The sequence below is a fragment of the Rhineura floridana genome, chromosome 5 (genome assembly GCF_030035675.1).
Source record: "Rhineura floridana isolate rRhiFlo1 chromosome 5, rRhiFlo1.hap2, whole genome shotgun sequence".
Lineage (NCBI taxonomy): Eukaryota > Metazoa > Chordata > Lepidosauria > Squamata > Rhineuridae > Rhineura > Rhineura floridana.
Window position 1 is genome coordinate 153,392,249 of NC_084484.1, and position 17,756 is coordinate 153,410,004.

Here is a 17,756-nt window from a genome sequence, read left to right on the forward strand (position 1 = left end):
TACCTAGGGAGGTGGTGGGCATTCAAGAGGTAGCTGGACAGTCACCTGTTGGGTATGCTTTAAGTTGGATTCCTGCACTGTGCAGGGAGTTGGTCTTGATGGCCTTGTAGCCCCCTTCCAACTCTGTGATTCTATTATTCTGTTCTGAGGGGGTGGGGAGAAATATACATACACAAAGCAGCACAAGATTCTTCTTGGAAAAGGAGGGGGGAATTCAGATCCAGAGATATATATAGAATCATAGCATAGTAGAATTGGAAGGGTCCTATAAGACCATCGAGTTCAACTCCCTGCTCAGTGTAAGAATCCAACTTAAAGCATACTTGACAGGTGGCTGTCCAGCTGCCTCTTGAATGCCTCCAGTGTTGAGCGCACCACCTCCCTAGGTAATTGGTTCCATTGTTGTGCCATTCTAACAGTTAGGAAGTTTTTCCTAATGTTCATTTAAAATCTGGCTTCCTGCAACTTAGCCCATTATTCTGTGTCCTGCCCTCTGGGATGACTGAGAAGAGATCCTGGCCTTCCTCTGTGTGACAACCTTTCAAGTACTTGAAGAGTGTGATTGTATCTCCCCTCAGTCTTATCAAGGCTAAACATGCCCAGTTCTTTCTGTCACTCCTCATAGGGCTTTGTTTCCAGTCCCCTGATCGTTCTTGTTGCCCTCCTCTGAACCTGTTCCACTTTGTCTGCATCCTTCTTAAAGTGCGGTGTCCAGAACTAGATGCAGTACTCAAGATGAGCCCTGACCATTGCCAAATAGAGGGGAACTAATACTAACACGATTTGGAAACTATTCTTCTGTTAATGCAACCTAATATTTACATGTGAAGGAAATTGCAAACAAAGCAACCCACATTAGTGAAGCAGTGGAACAACTGTAATGTATACATTCATGGCCATGCCCAACACTTGTCTCCAGGATGGATGGGTGTGACTGGCTTTTCTCATCACCCTTTTGATGCAGAGATGAATCTGCATCTAGTGTCTTATTTAATTACATGGTTTATATCCTTCACCTCTTGCAGGGCTCAGGATGGTGATAGATAAGAGGTGGTGTGTTGTAGGAATGAATGTACAAGACTAGGACCAGGGAAATCTAGGTTTAAATCTTTCTTGGGCTAGTCACTATCTCTGAGACCAACCTACCTCATTCCTGCTGAAGTCTTTAAAGAAGGTGGGCCTGAATTTACACAACTTCATAAGCTCATTGAAAAAATCTGGATGAGGGAGGAGATCCCGGAAAACTTTAGGGATGCCATAATTATCACTCTTTTCAAGAAGGGTGATAGAACAGATTGTGGGAACTACCAAGGCATCTCTCTTCTAGCTACCGCAAGTAAAATCCTTGCAAGGATCCTCGCAAATCACCTCCTACCTATCTCAGAAGACATCCTCCCTAAATCCCAAAATGGTCTCCGCCCTTCCAGGGGGACAGTGGACATAATCTTCAGAGCATGACAGCTTCAAGAAAAATGCAGGGAGCAAAACCGACCTCTGTATATGGCATTTATTAATCTAACTAAGGCTTTTGATACTGTAGATCGAACTGCTCTCTGGACCATCCTTCTGAAAATTGGATGCCCTGATAAATTTGTGAATATTTTGTGACTCCTCCATGACAACATGACAGCAACAATTTTGGATAACAATGGCTTTCAAAGTGATCCATTCAAAGTGGGATCAGGCATCAAACAGGAATGTGTCATTGCTCCGACCTTATTTGCTACTTTCATTGCCATGATTCTACACCTTGTTGAGGGGAAACTTCCCACTGGCATGGAAATCACATATCGAACAGATGGAAAACGTTTTAATCTCAGTAGGCTGAAAGCAAAAAGTAAGGTAATTACAACCTCTGTCATAGAACTTCAATATGCCGATGATAATGTAGTCTCCGCACATTCAGAGGAAGATCTTCAAACTATCCTAAATGTCTTTGCAAAAGCATATGAAAAGCTTAATATCAAAAAAACCAAAGTGCTTCATTGGCAAGTGCAAACCAATCCCTCTGTAGAATCATCAATCCAGCTTAATGGTGCGATGCTGGAGAATGTCGATCACTTTTCTTATCTTGGCAGCCATCTCTCTGTAAAAGCTGACATCAACGCTGAAATTCAGTATCATCTGAGCTCTGCGAGTGCCGCATACTCCCAAATGAAGCATAGAGTGTTCGAGGATCGGGATATTCGCAGGGAGACCAAAATGCTTATTTACAAAGCCATTGTACTACCGACCTTACTGTACGCCTGAGAAACATGGACCGTCTATAAACGCCGCTCCCAACTTCTTGAAAGATTCCACCAACGCTGCCTCTGGAAAATTCTGCAAATTACTTGGGAACATAGGCAGACTAATGTTAGCGTATTGGAAGAAGCAAAGATCACTAGTGTTGAAACAATGATCCTCCAACATCAACTTCGCTGGACTGGCTATGTTGTTCGAATGCCTGATCACCATCTTCCAAAGCAGCTACTTTACTCCCAACTTAAGGATGGAAAACGGAATATCGGTGGACAGCAAAAGAAGTTTAAAGATGTTCTCAAAGCTAATCTAAAAAAAATGTAACATAAGCATTGAGAACTGGGAAGCCTTGGCCCATGAATGTCCCAATTGGAGGTCGGCCATTATCAAAGGTGCTATGGACTTTGAAGAAGCACGAGTACAGGACGAAAGGGACAAATGAGCTAAGCGGAAGGCACGTCAAGCAAATCCTCATCGTGACCATCTTCCATCTGGAAACCTATGTCCTCACTGTGGGAGGCTGTGTGGATCCAGAATTGGCCTCCACAGTCACTTACGGACCCACTGTTACTTACCCTGGAAGACAATCTTACTTGGCCACGAGTGATCGCCAATGAATGACCTCACAGAGTGATTCTGCTCTCAGTGGTCATCTAGGTAGGATAAGTATTGAATGAATGGCTGTAAGAGTGTTGCATATTTGTTTACCTCAGTGCTCACCTCTGACTCCAAATCATTTCTGAATGAGTTGAATGGTGCTCATCCTAATACAGTAAAGATCTTTGGGGATGTCATCATTACAGATGTCAGAGAATTCCAGCAGGAACAGGAGCAGAAATTGCTGGTGCTCTCTTATTAATCCCATCTCAAGAATGGAAAACAGTCCAGCAAATATGATTGGTGTTTCATAGAAATTTCATAGATTTGAAGTGTTTCCTGTTGTTGTTGCTTTTAGTCTGCAAATAATATATAATTGATTATGTTCCCCCCCTCCATTTACACTGTGTTTCCTTTGCATTGAAATGAATGGAGTGGAATAATGTAATAACAATATAACTTGTGCAATTTACATAATTATGTATATTATGTAAGTTGCATAATTTTGCCACAGCTGATAGCGATATGAATAATATAGTTTTTGGCAGAAGATGAAGTGCAGTGGAATGGAAACAGTGCTGCATGCTATGAATGCAGGGCAGAATGGTAAACAATGCCTTTTTCCATTTGTAGTCATCACATACGTACAGTTCCTGCCTTCTGCGCCCTGTTTATATTCAGTTATTGATCCACAAGAGGACCTCTCCTCATTTCCCATGACTGCTAGTTTTGCTCAGACATCCCTGGTGAGGAACTTTCTCAAAAGTTTTGTTTTTTAAAAAATTAAAGTGCTGAATCCCTACTTTCTGTCACATCCATTGTTCTACCCACTTTGGCCGCTGGCCCTGCCTGCCACTGGTGTTCTGCTCTTGAAGGTTGACCATGAGGGAATGTGGTCCTCAGGCTGAAAACGTTTCCCCGTCCCTGGTTTAAATAGTGTCTAAATGCCATCTTCAGTTGAAAAACTCTCAGGGTGGCTGGCTCACAACAATTGTAAAACTTTATAAAATAAAAGCACATGAAATCACAAGAAAACCCAACCAGCAACTAATCAAAACAACAACTGAAAGAAAATGATAAAAGATTGCAGGTTAAAAGTCAGCTAGATAACATGCTGGAAGGCCTGGGCAAATTTCTAAAAAGAGTGTCTGATGCTGAAAAGAGCAGGAAGACTGGAAGGAGGGGAATACTACTGTTCAAGCAGGCTCATGTAGGGAGGCAGTCTTTTCACATACTTGCAAGGCAGAAGACCCCTGGCTTATTTCCTGACATTTCCATTTTCTCCACACACACAAACAGGATCCTCGGTAGCACGGCAATTGCCTCAGACTTTGCAGAGCTCCTGCCAGTCTGAGTAGACAATAGGATTCCTATGTGTCTTACATTACAGAGGACAGTCCTATATTTGAAGTTCTGTACTGGAAGGAATATTCTGTTTGAAAAAGCTGGAGAGAGAACAGGACTCTTGAAGTTGCTGATCAAGGCTTGGCATCTGAACAGCAGACTGAGCATGCATGCAGGTCACCAGATCATAGGGCTGTATGCAACATAGCACTAAGGTGAACGTTCCGGTAGTGCAAGGATTTTTCTGTGGCACAATGGAAGGAGAGCGGGAGAAACCCTTGCACTAGCACAACTATTTAGTTGCACACCGCCCCACTATGGTGAGATCTAATGTATTTCTATTTAAATTATAGACTATTTTTTCTACATTTGCATCTATACATATACATTCATATCTAAAAATGTTATGCAAAATCTGTGTCCTCTTTTTGGATGATGCATTTCCTCCTTTTTGGTAATGCATTAATGGCCCCCTATCAGATAATACCAATATACATGGAACAAAAGTCTGGCTCAGAATAAGGCAGATCCATCTTTTCATATGACAGGGAATTAATGTCAGCTGCTACTTCATTTAATAATCATTTAATAAACATTTTGAAATTATTTGCCACTCCTCAGTATGGAAAATGGAGTTTTATTTAAATATCTGGCAACAAATATGACGCTAGTTATCACTACGCAGAGATCCTGCCTTGGATACATGGTGACCAACAGTCAGGAATGGAGCTGCAAAAAAGATATCCAGGATGAGAACAAAGATTTGAAGGCTCACTTAAAAACCATCACATGCCTCACTAGCCAAGGGCCCCACAAGGAAGACATTAATCGTCTGTCTTTCCTTTGCCAAGACTGATGCTGAGCTGGATGCCTGAGCAGCAAGGAGAGAGCCTGGGAAATCATGTTCCAAACTAATTCTGCTTCTCTTTTACTCCTTGCTGTTTTCCTTGCTGGATGCTGTTGTTATGTCCAAAGCAGGGATGACATTTGAAGAGAAAGTTGAAGTAAGATGCGTGGGAGGAGTTTTTCAAAAGTATTTTTGGGACACAGTCATGACTACAACTGTACTTTGCTTCAAAAGTGTTTTATGGGCATCAAAGGAGTTGTGTGGAGGGAATATTTTGAAGCTAACATTTTGGTGCAAAGTGCTCAGTGATTTCTAATATCTTCCAGATTTAGACTTTTTTGGTAGTTTGTGCTCCCCATTCCCATCGATTTTATCTCCTTCTGATATTGATTTGCTTTACTTTCCCTGACATGTTTTCAGGCTTCGGCCTTGTAGAGTCACTTATTAAAAGGCTGTTGCTTTTGAGGTGACTGATGGGAACTGATTTTGAGGCTGTGCTGACAGTGGGGATGGCCAAATCTGACAATTTCAGTTTCTTTCGGTTTCTCATTTTTCAGTTGTACTTTTGGTTCTCCACATTTCCACAACAGTTTGCAACTTAAAAAAAAAGTCCATGTGAACATTTATTAGCATTTTAGTGTGAATTTATCCTAATATACACATTATTGAGTACAGTTTTTCCTAATATACACAGCTCCCCTAATACAATGCAATTGTGTAGGTTCTTTTCACTAATATATGAATTTGAATGGATACTTTATCCTAGTATATCCTCATTTACAGCAATGCATAAGCATATCACAATAAAGGGGAGGCCGTATTGGGCAGGAACCATAACTCAGTGGTATAGAACATGTTTTGCATATAGAAGACTAGAGGTTCAGTCCCCAGCATTTTCAGTTAAAGGATTTGGGAGCAGGTCATGGGAAAGACCTCTCTCTGAGACCCTGGAGAGCTGTTGCTGATCAAAGTGGCAGACAAAACTAGGCAATATGGACTTTGGTCTAACTGAGTATAAGGCAGATTCCTATGACTTTTGTGGACTCAAGTACTTTGTGTGACTGAATTCAAAAAGCAAATCATGAATTGGTTCTCAGTTTCCACATTTCTTGCTGCTCAATGGCAAATCAACACACACGTAGAAATGCAACACTTTCCATAGCTGTACGTGGTCATTGATTCAAGCTTCACTTTTTACCCAGGCTCTTGGCATATGTGTGTAGCAGTTCCTTGAAACAAGGTGAAGAAAAGCATGCACAGTTTAAATCCTGGCTGTTCTTTGCAGATTGCATTGTTTATAGCACATGCAGTTATAAATCCCAAATCTGACTGAGAGATGTCATGAAAACATGGGGTAATCATAAGGCCAGCTCCCTGCTGAAGCTAAGCAGGGTCAGATCTGGTCAGTGACTGGATGGGAGTCCTCCTTGGAACCATATGTAGGCCGCCTTGGGTTTCAACCATGAAAAGAAAGGCGGGATATAAATGTAATAAATAAATAATAAATAATCAAAGGTATCTCCTAACTTCATGGCCTTTCACTCCAGCCAGTTTCCCCATAATATAAAAAAACCCTTATTAAAACTTCAGGAGTCTAATATCACCCCACTGACTGTTCTCAAACCACCAGGGATGCTTCCATTCTCTTACCAAATTACCGGAGTGTCAGTTGTGAAAGCACATCAAAGTGGTAGAGCTTTGCATGCAGAAAGTCCTAGGTTCAATCCCCGGCATCTCCATGTAGGGCTGGGAGAGACCCCAGCCTAAAACCCTGGAAGGTCACTGCCAGTCAGTGTAGACAGTACTGAGCTAGATGGACCAATGGTCTGACTCAGTATAAGGCAGGTTTCCTGTGCTCCCTTGTGCCTATGATAATATACCAAGTTCAAAAGCAAAAGGCATTGCATTGTAGATTAAGAGGGAAATGAATTTGTTTTAAAGGAAATCAGAGAAGAGAAGGTAGCTGAAAGCACAAAAATGAAAAAAGATTGCTTAGGGAAATATCTTTCTAAACTGCCTGGCAAAGATGGGATCCCAGGTAGGGATCCCATGTTGTTTGAAGAGTCCTTTTCTTTCAAGTCATTTCAAAGACTGTAAAGGGTTAGGGGGAGGGGAAATGAAGACAGCTGACCTCCATTATGCCTGAGCACATTCGTCCAAGAACAAAGAAGCAGGGGGGGGGGAACAGGAAACATGGCTAGCCAGTTCCAACCAGGAAAAAGCTCCCATGAATTTCTGGGGTCCCACCTTTAATAGAGAAAAGTGGTCTGATGGGGAGAGGGGACAGCCAAACCCTACTGGGATATTGGACTACTCTGTCTCTGAGATGCTAGACAATGTCAGGCTTGCAGCAGCCAATCGCAGGAGGCATGTCCTCTCTGAGCCTCATGCAAAGGAAGGGAAATTCAAACTAAACTCTCTCAAGTGTTGAATGATTAATTAGACTGAGGATAGATATAGTGATGCTTCACATCCTATGGGACAGCCTGACAGGAATTAAGTTTTTTTAAAAAAGCCTTTATGGGCCACTCAGACTGTCAAGCAACTGGGGAGGAAGTGGGAGGGATGTAGAGACTTCTATTGTCTAATGACAGTCCATGAATCCATATGGGAGAATGAACTGTAGGTTTTTCAGCAAAAAATTGGAGTTTTCCCTTTGAAAAAGAAAACTAGTATGATTAAAGTGTCGCAGCCTTAGAAACCTGGCCAATTTAGGCATTTTCACCCCAGGAAGTAACGTGTAATGGTCTTATGAATGGGACTTGAGTGATATTAAGATACAATGTAATTGATGGCTGATTGGATGTACACCTGAACAGGTGATAGCCATATGCTTGGATATGACTGGCTGGTACAGGGACCTGTGATTACACCTTCATTTGATGATTAATGATAATGGTTGAAATAATGATGAGATGCAAACCTAGAGCATGTAATTGGAATGTACTTGTCTGTCTGTACTGTGAACCTTGCGAAAGGGAGAGAACGATTTGTTAAAGAAAGAACAGGAAGATTCTGGGGACCAGTCCTGAGAGCTTTTCCTGGGCATCTACAACCCCTCAACTATATTAAGAGGAAGTCATGAGTTGGAATATCACTCCTTCACTATACTTTTCCTCTGGGATGAACTATATGTGACTGTAAACAAGTGCAAATTGTGGTATATCACAGTGTAATATACAACCTAATGAACAAACTGTCATATTTTGTATGACTCCTTCAAGTTCAGTCAAGGGTGCTTGCAATAAATCTGCTATCCATAGGGATGGGGAAGAAATTCAGTCCAGTTTGCATTTAAAGGCGAACTTACTAACATTCAAATTTTCCAAAACAATATGCAAACCAAAACACAATTATTCTAAATTTGTACTTATCCACATTTTGTGGTACAGTTTACCAGCCAAGTAATGTGTACAAAAATGCATATACTATGGTAAAATGTGCAGATAAATGCATGTATTAGTGAAAAATAACATACAAAATGCATTATATTAGGGAAAATTGCTTTGCAAAAATGTTTATATTGGGCAAATTTGCTTGCAAAATGTCTGTAGTAGGAGATATTCGCACAAAAATGCTACAATTTTCATGAGGACTTTTAAAAAAAGAATTTGCAAACTGATGTAGAAATGTGCAGAACTTAACAATGGAAAAACTGAAAACTGATAGCAGCTGAAATCAATATATTCACCCATCCCTAGCTTTGCACTGTAATCTACCTTCAATATATGTTAAATGCCAGTTTTAAAAAAACAACTGCCTATTTATTTTTTTAAAATGTCACTTGATTTTTCCAGGAATTTCAGAAAGCTCAAACCTGGAGGTGATAACATTGACATGCACCTGCGTGGCAGCAACACTCTTCTGGCTTCTATTAACACTCTTCATCCGTAAGCTGAAAAAGGTAAGGACAAGAGCACCAACAGTAAAAGCTCCTCTGGTTTTCTAACTGGCACCTCCCCTAGATGAAATGCTCCGTTATAAGATCTCTTAGCCAGACATTTGTAATTCATGGACATGCATGAAGTGACGGAGGGCTGCATTCCCTTCTAGGCAACCTTCTGGGGACCACCTGTGAGTAGGCAAAAGTGGGTGAAGCAACATGTTAAATTACACCTTTGTACAGGCTTGTTTCTATACATACGCACATACCCCTCTCTGTCCTCTATCTAGGCAAGCAAAAAGAGTTCAAGGAAACATTCCAGGTAAGCAGAAACACTCAAGGAGGGTATGAAGTAAGGCTGCCGAGGAGTCTAGCCTGTGGAGAAAGGGTGTGGTTGGAGGGATGGCATCTCCCCTAGAGGAGAGGCCCAAGAGCCGGAGAAAAGCCTGGGAGGTGCATTTGGCTCTGGGTCTGAGGTTCCCCACCTCTGGTCTAACATATTTATTGTAACGTGAGCTTTCTCAGGCATGAACCTACTTTATCAGATGCATGAAAAAGAGAAATGGGGAAATGATGGCTTTACAGGTGGTGTTGAACTCCAACTGCCATCAAACCCAGCCAGCTTGACCAGTGGTCAGGAATGAAGGGAGCCTCAGTTCAAGAACACCTGCAGGCTCACAGGTTCCCCGTCCCTGGTGTAGACAGTTCATTTCATGAAACTGATGAAGCAGGTTCTTGCCTATGAAAACTCCAGCTGCAATAAATGTGCAAGTCCTTAAAGTGCAACAATAGTCTTAGTTGTTTCTGTTGCCACAGCCTACCACAACTGCTCTCCTTTCTTTTTTGAAAGAAGTGTGATTTCTGTCTGTTGTCATAGATGAACGGCGTACCCACGCTATACCCACTGCAACAGCACATTGACACTGCTGAGCAGCTGGCAAGGAGTGAAGCAGTGGGGTCATTACTAACTGTCCATCACTGCAGAGCTGTGACCGCAGAGGTCAGGAAATAGCCTCATGTTAGATACTCATTCTGTCTTGTTAATTGCACCACATACATTCCTGTCAAAGTGACTTGGGCACAGCTTGCTTGCTGATTTCATGTTGGACCACAGATGGAATCCCAGACTCACATGGCTTTCCATTCCAAAAAGACATTTGACAGTGGATGGACCTGACAATGGCCATCTATCCAAAGACTGGCTTTGGAGGTGGGAAATAAGTTCAAAACTATCAAAATTATAACAATGTCATCATCATATTGCATTTTAATTCATATTGTGCTGCATTTTTACAAAATAAGATAACACCTCCAGCTTTGAGTGTGTGTGCCTGGCGTTGGGTCAGAGAGACAGAGTGGGGATTCTATTGGTGTACCGCCCACCCCGTTGCCCAACAGTCTCCCTTCCTGAGCTGGTGGAGCTGGTCTCGGCATTGGTGTTGCAATTCCCCAGGTTGATGGTCCTGGGTGACTTCAACATACATGCCGAGGTTAGACTCACAGGTCCAGCTCAGGACTTCATGGCTGCCATGACAACCATGGGGCTGTCTCTAATATTATCTGGACCAACGTATGTGGCAGGACACACATGATCTTGTGTTCTGTTTGGGACAGGAAGAAGGTGATCTGAGGGTGGAGGGGTTCTTAGTGACTCAGTTGTCATGGACAGATCACCACCTGACAAGGTTTAGACTTTGTGCCCCCGGTAACCTTTGCAGGGGTGAAGGGCCGATTAAGTTGGTCCGCTCCCAGAGACTCATGGATCCAGATGGTTTCCTGAATGCTCTGGGGGATATTCCCAGCATAGCTGGTGATACTGCCGAAGCCCTGGTCAATCTCTGGAATATGGAGATGACCCGAACGGTGGATGCTATTGCTCCAAAGCGCTCTCTCCCACCAGGAAAGGCCCATAATACACCTTGGTTTACTCAAACCTTGGGCCTGATGAAACGGCAGGGACGATGGCTAGAGCGACGATGGAGAAAATTCAATCCGCTTCCGATCGAACACAGGCTAGAGCCCATTTTCGAGCCTATTGTGTGGTGGTGATGGCAGCAAAGAAAGTGCACTTCTTTGCCACCATTGCATCTGCTCAATGTCGTCTGGCGATGCTTTTCCTGATGGTCCGGAGTCTTTTGGGCTCTGGCCCTACATTAGACTCTGAGCCCTCAGTTGTTTGCTGTGACATGTTTGCTAAGCACTTTGCAGATAAAATTGCTCGCATTCAGACTGACTTGGACTCCTCATTAACTACAGTTGTGTCAGATGTCCCCAAAGCTTCCTCTGGTCATTTTTCTATGGATTTCAGGTTGTAATGCCTGAGGATGTGGACAGGATTCTGGGAGAATCGAGGGCCACTACTTGTTCCCTTGACCCTTGCCAATCCTGGTTAATCATCTGCCAGAGGGGGAGTGGCTGACTGGTTGGCATATTTAATTAACACCTCCCTAAGGGAAGGTTCTATGCCAACATTGTTGAAGGAGGCTGTGATAAGACCTTTGTTAAAAAAAAACCTTTGTTAGACCCTGCGGATCTTAACAACTTCCACCCAGTGTCTAATCTCCCTTTCTGGGCAAGGTGATTGAGAGGGTAGTGGCTGCTCAGCTCCAAGTTTTCCTGGATGAATCAGACTATCTAGACCCTTTTCAATCAGGCTTCAGGCCTGCTCATGGGACAGAGACTGCCTTGGTTGCCCTGCTTGATGACCTATGCTGGGCATCAGACAAGGGGAGTGCATCCCTGTTGGTGCTGCTGGACCTCTCAGCAGCCTTCTGGGTATCCCTTTGGGCCATCTAGCTGGGATGGGATTGGAAGGCACTGATTTACGGTGGCTCTGGTCCTACCTGACTGTCAGGCCCAGGATGCGACTCAGGAACCAGACCAGAGGTTGTAGTTAATTCGTGTTTTATTAGAGTAATGTCCAACAAAGACTGCGCTTTCTCATGAAGCAATACAGGGATATAGGTCCTGCGACATTGGGAGAAAATTGACAGAGCAAGGGGCTGCTTCCCGCCTGTTCTTTAAGAAGGGGCTAAACGGGCGCGCAACCTTTTGCTCCTCCTTAACTCCCCCTCAGGTACTGCCCGCCTTCCCCCCCTTCTCTCCTGTCTTTTCAACCGTCTGCGTGTGCGTGGTGAGGGGGGAGGCATCACCTCCTCCTCTTCTGAAGTGTCCGATTCCCCTATGGGTGATAAAGGAGGGGCTGAGGGTAAACCATCTCTCCGCCTTTCTGCTGTGATCAGCCCACCCTCTTGCTCTGAGCTGCGGAGAAGGGAGGGCCTGGGAATGTCTGGGGGGGATTCTAAAACTTCAAGGCTCTCAGGCTCCCCGTTGCTAGGCGACCCTATCTCTGGCATGTCCTCTGTTTCGGCTTCGCTCCACAGAGGGTAAGTTCCTCCCTCCTCCCTCTGCCAGCCATTTGAATCCTCTTCTGACAACCCCCCAGGAGCCCAGCTCATCCTCCCAACACTGACGGACAGGACACAGAAAGTGGTGCTGGGAGACTACTGCTCGACTCCCTGGCCATTGGCCTGTGGGGTACCGCAGGGTTCCATGCTGTCTCCCATGCTATTTAACACTTATATGAAACTTCTGGGAGAGGTCATCAGGAGATCTGGAGTACAATGTCATCAATATGCTGATGACACTCAGCTCTGTCTCTCCCTACCACCTGATTGCAGGGATGGAGTGCTCATTCTAAACTGGTGCCTGGAGGCTGTGAAGGGCTGGATCTAGGCTAACAAACTGAAACTTAATCCAGACAAGACGGAAGTACTGCTGGTCAAGGGAAAAACTGCACCAGGGATGGGGTTGCAACCTGTTCTGGATAGGGTTGCACTCCCCTTGAAGGAGCAGGTCTGCAGTTTGGGCGTCCTCCTGCATCCTATCCTGCTGCTCAAATATCAGGTGGCTGCAGTAGCCAGGCGTGCTTTTGGCCAACTCAAACTGGTCTACCAGCTGCATCCGTTCCTGGAGGCAGTTGACTTGGAACCAATTAGCTAGAGAGGTAGTGGGCTCTCCAACACTGGAGGCATTCAAGAGGCAGCTGGACAGCCATCTGTCGGGAATGCTTTGATTTGGATTCCTGCATTGAGCAGGGGGTTGGACTTGATGGCCTTATAGGCCCCTTCCAACTCTACTATTCTATGATTCTATGGCCACAGTGACACATGCATGGGTGACACCAAGGCTTGATTACTGTAATGCACTCTATGTGGGGCTGCCTTTGAAAACGGTTTGGAAATTGCAATTGGTTCAAAATGCAGCAGCCAGAATGTTAACTGGAGCACAGTGCAGGGAGCATATCACCCCTGTGCTTTATCGACTCCACTGGCTCCCACTTTGTTTTCACTCCCAATTCAAAGTGCTGGTTCTGACCTTTAAAGCACTAAATGGCCTTGGACTAATATACCTGAGGGACCACTTACGCCCATATGTACCTGCCTGGGATTTAAGATCATCTGCCTCTGGTCTCCTCTGCGTCCTTGGAATAAAAGATGTTAGATTGACAGGCATGCAGGAGAGAGCTTTTTCAGCTGTGGACCGCAAGCTTTGGAATACCCTACCCCAAGAAGTCCTCTGCTTCCTCCCTGTTGGTTTTCTAGAGGCTTCTGAAAATGATCTTGTTCCAGAGAGCCTTTGGGAGGGACTGAAGGTAGAGCCTGACACTGATTTTATGCCTTCTACATTAAATTTTACCTTTGTAGTCCCTTTAGTACCACCCCCTATATATATGTATATGCACAACTTTTAAAGATACAGAATACCTCTTGGTTGCCAGGCCCAGCCTCAAAGAGGTCTTCTGTATCTTTAAAAGTTGGGGAGGGGGGAGGGAGAATTCCACCTTGTGGTTTTTCCCATTACAGGGTTGCAAGAACACCTGCACTTGGCTGACTTTCTCTCCTCCTAAAAATACAGGATCAGTCTCAGGCCATGGACCTGGCAACCCTAGTTTTTACTGATGCTTTTATTGATTGTATTATAATAATGTATATTGATATACTTTTATGAAAATGTGGATTATAAATATTTAAATAATTAATGTCTTGAAAAGCTATTGAAGTTGTCCCATTGGCACAAGAAATAAATTGTCCCTTTCTCCCTGAATCACAGTTAGACAATCTGACCCGGTGCACATTTACTCAAAAGTAAATCCCTGAGTTTAATGAGGCTTGTTTCCCAAGCAAGTATGGATGGGATTGCATTGTTAATCCTTCAAACAGTCTAGTGATTCGAAATTACTTGTTAGGAATGACTATGGGGAAATAAGATTGCGTAGGCAAGTGCCTACAGGGATATATGAATTCTTGAATATTTAAAAAATATGTACACAAAATGTTACTGATGCATGCTTTTGCAGATTACATCTAAGTCTTGCACAATTTTTAAACCACATTTGGCAATTTTTAAAGCAACAAACATTGACAGCTGAACTCATCTGCTGCATATGCCAGTATTTTCTTTTGTACAGTTGTCCGCCAAAGCTATTTTTAGACATTGTGGTTAGTCATTTTTCTGAAAATACTCCTGACTGAAAGTACAGACTGGAATCTCTATCACATGGCAATTATTTAAGGAGGTCTTCAGATGGATTTAATTGACGAAATCAAGCGTGCAAGAGAAGGTGGTGGAAATACAGTCATAATGAAAAATACATGGCAATGTTAAAATGAAGAATCTTTAACAGATTGTACTTTGGAGCATGAACTGTGCATCCATATGGCAAGAGGTGCAGCAGTCGTATCTAATTAACCTACCACCTTCCTGACCAAAGCCAGGAGAACTTGCTCAGAATTGCTTTACATTTTGTAGTGACTTGGGAATTTTTGCATTATTTTCTAGCCTTATTCTTCTGAAATAAAGACAGATTATTTATCAATCATAATGGATCCTGAAGAAGTCCCCTTAGATGAACAATGTGAACGACTTCCTTATGAGGCCAGCAAATGGGAGTTTGCCCGGGAAAGGCTTAAACTGGGTAATAATATGTTTATTACTCTACAATTGCATGGAATTCTGGGTTAGTAATAACAAAACAGACGTGTTTTCACAACGCTTGCATGCTTTCATTGGTTTAAACCAGCCTTCCCCAACCTGGTGCCCTCCAGATGTTGTTGGATTAAAACTCCCATCATTCCTGACCACTGGCTATGCTAGTTGGGACTGATGAGAGTCAGAGTCCAAACAATCTGGAGATTAAAGCTGCAGCCCTAGTCCCATTTACCTGGGAGTTAACCCTACTGAATTCAATAGGATTTACTTTTCAGTAGACATGGTTAGGATTGCACTGTAATTTACTAACTGTGCAGTCATATACATGTCTGTTCAGAAGTAAGCTCCATTGTATTCACTGAGTCTTACTCCCAGGTAAGTGTGTATTCAATTGCAGCCTAAAGCTCAGTGGTGACAAATTGTAATTAATGGAGGCAAGTTTTAATTGGTGGGGTTGAGATTCAAGGACTTAATTGGCATGAATTATTCCCACCTGTATGCCCAGATCTGCATGCATATATGTCTGGGCATGGAGGAAGGGCTCTTCGTGGAGCTTTATCGAGTCCTCTGACCCCGCCTCTAATAGTTGAGTACATGTTGTACCAACAATGTGTTCAGCCATAATGCAATGCACATGCATACCTCTCATGGAAGCAGAGCATGGCCACTGGATTGGGCTGATGGGAGTTGTATTTCAAAAAAGTAACTTTTCCGAGCTCTGCATGGAAGGATTGAAAATTCCTCAAGGCCCCAGCATGCACACAAAATACAGGCTGCTTGTGCACTGGTGACCTGCAGAGAACAGGGCCAGAGTGAATGGTGATGGATGGCTGTGTTGCAGACTGTGTACGTTGCACAACCAACTGGGGGAGGATGCTCAGAATTTTCCTGTACAGATGCATCCATGGCAGGGGATGGACCACACTCTCTTTTTTAAACAGCCATTTTGGCTCTGGTAACCCACCATAATAAGAAATAAACAAAAATGCTGGGTAGTTTTTGTTGATTAAACTGTAAGCTTATTGCACACGTCTTTCAACATACTCAGAAAAGCATAGATAGATGTTATTTATTTGTTACATTTATATCCCACCTTTCCTCCAAGGAGTAAGGGAGGCTGCTTTGTTGGGCAAAATGGGTGACACTGTCCCAAATTCTGAACCCCCCCCAAACCTCCAAAGCCATACGCCAGTCTTTCTCTGACACCCACAGTAATATTAATACATTTCCACTGGCTAAGAGGCTTCCTAGATGCACTTATCCTCTGTCTTCTGGAAGGAAAACAGTTAAAAAAACCAAGCGTGGTTACAGAAGGCTTAGTTAGGGAGGGCGGTAGACAAAACACTCATTCATTTCCCCACTCCCTCATTCTTCTCTCTTAGTAGTTAATGGACTCATTCCTATATCAAAAGAAAATAAACAAGAGAGCCAGGAGGGCCTCTGAACGCCTCCCCCAGCCAATCAGGACCATGCATTCTGCCTGTAGGTATCCTCTTTCTGAGTCTGTGCCCTGCATAATTCCCTTCCCTCACTTTTAACCCACACTTGCAGCCAAGCTAAAAAATTGGATATGGCGGCAGCCATTGATTTTACTTATTTTACATGTATGATGAATGGAGAGAAACTGATTGAGACAGCTTAGGTTTTCTTGGATGAGGAGAAGGTAAGCCCCTATTATTATTGTAGTGGGTGGGAGAATGGTGACTACTGAATTTACACAGCAGCAACATATTTTCCTCCTTGGGGTTTGAGAGAGGCAGTTTGCTAGCATTGATTTGGGGAAGTGCTTACCTTCCTTCTTGACTCTTTCTTGAGGTCTGGGGCTGTAAGGGCAAGCGGGGGAGAGTTGGGGTGTGTGTGTACTTTCATTGGCAATTGCTTTGTTGGATGGGGAGAAGAGAGCATTCTGGAGGCTTCTGTGTTGAAATGCAACTGGAGAGGCTGCTTAAAGAGGAACTCTGTGTGTGTGTTCATTGCTTGATGTTGCTGGGTTGGATAGAATTTTGGTGAGTGGAGGGCTGCTTGAAGGGGTAGTGTGTGTGCGTGTGTGTGTGTGAGCGCGCTTTGAGGCCAAAAGCCCTTTCTGTTCAACAACAGAAAGAGCTTTTGGCCTCAAAACGTGCATACACTTAACAAATCTCCCCCTTCAAGCAGCCCCCCTCCTTACCAAACTTCAGCATGTTCTCCCCAACTTCAGCATATTCAGAGGTTCCATATAGCAACAAGTTGACAGATAACTTTCCTTCTCCAATTTAGAGACAATCTACCTCTAAATATGATGAAGGAGGCAAAGAACAGAAAAGGATTATTGAAGTCAAACTCTGATTGTGGGCTTCATCTAGTTTCCATTGTGGGAAGCTAAACGATGGACTAGACTGACCTTTGCCTTGATCCAGCACAGCAGTAAGGGGATGTCGTTCTCTGGCAACCCCAGAAATAGTTCCCCTCTGACCAGGACTACCACTGCCACAGGGCCTGTGCACGTAACAACAACAACAATAATTATTATTAATATTAATGTTATTATTAATATAAATGTAGATACGATTAAACCTTCACTGTTGCCAACTGTATTTTGCATTGGGAATCAGCTGGTGAAACCAGTTGCATCTCTTGATATTCTTGCCAGCCTATAGTGTTCCATTTAGTGTAATTCTAACCATGTAACATGCTAGTGCAGTGTAATGGATATAGTGTTGGACTAGGACCTGAGAGACCAGGGTTCAAATCCCCACTTAATGAAGCTCATTGTATGACAGTGGAGAAACTGCTATAATTTTATCTTGATGAAAGATGTATCAAGGTGAGACATTTTTTTTGGTGCTATGTATTTGTACAACTGTACTGCTTAAG

General features: G+C 43.4%; 1 protein-coding gene and 1 long non-coding RNA gene across 4 annotated transcripts in view; one reads left to right on the forward strand and one right to left on the reverse strand.

Annotated features, from left to right (window-relative positions):
• FLT1 (fms related receptor tyrosine kinase 1) overlaps positions 1-17,756 on the forward strand; it is a 184,498-nt gene that overhangs the window by 126,587 nt on the left and 40,155 nt on the right. For all 3 annotated transcript variants that reach the window (XM_061628494.1, XM_061628495.1, XM_061628496.1), the window contains exons 16-17: positions 8,827-8,933; positions 14,754-14,889. In XM_061628494.1, the coding sequence (XP_061484478.1) occupies positions 8,827-8,933; positions 14,754-14,889 (243 nt within the window). The remainder of the gene's footprint in view (positions 1-8,826; positions 8,934-14,753; positions 14,890-17,756) is intronic.
• Positions 4,836-13,556, reverse strand: LOC133385448 (uncharacterized). Its single transcript, XR_009762882.1, has 3 exons — positions 13,478-13,556; positions 8,873-9,101; positions 4,836-4,911 (listed from the first exon to the last, which is right to left on the reverse strand). It is a non-coding gene; the product is annotated as an uncharacterized LOC133385448 (long non-coding RNA).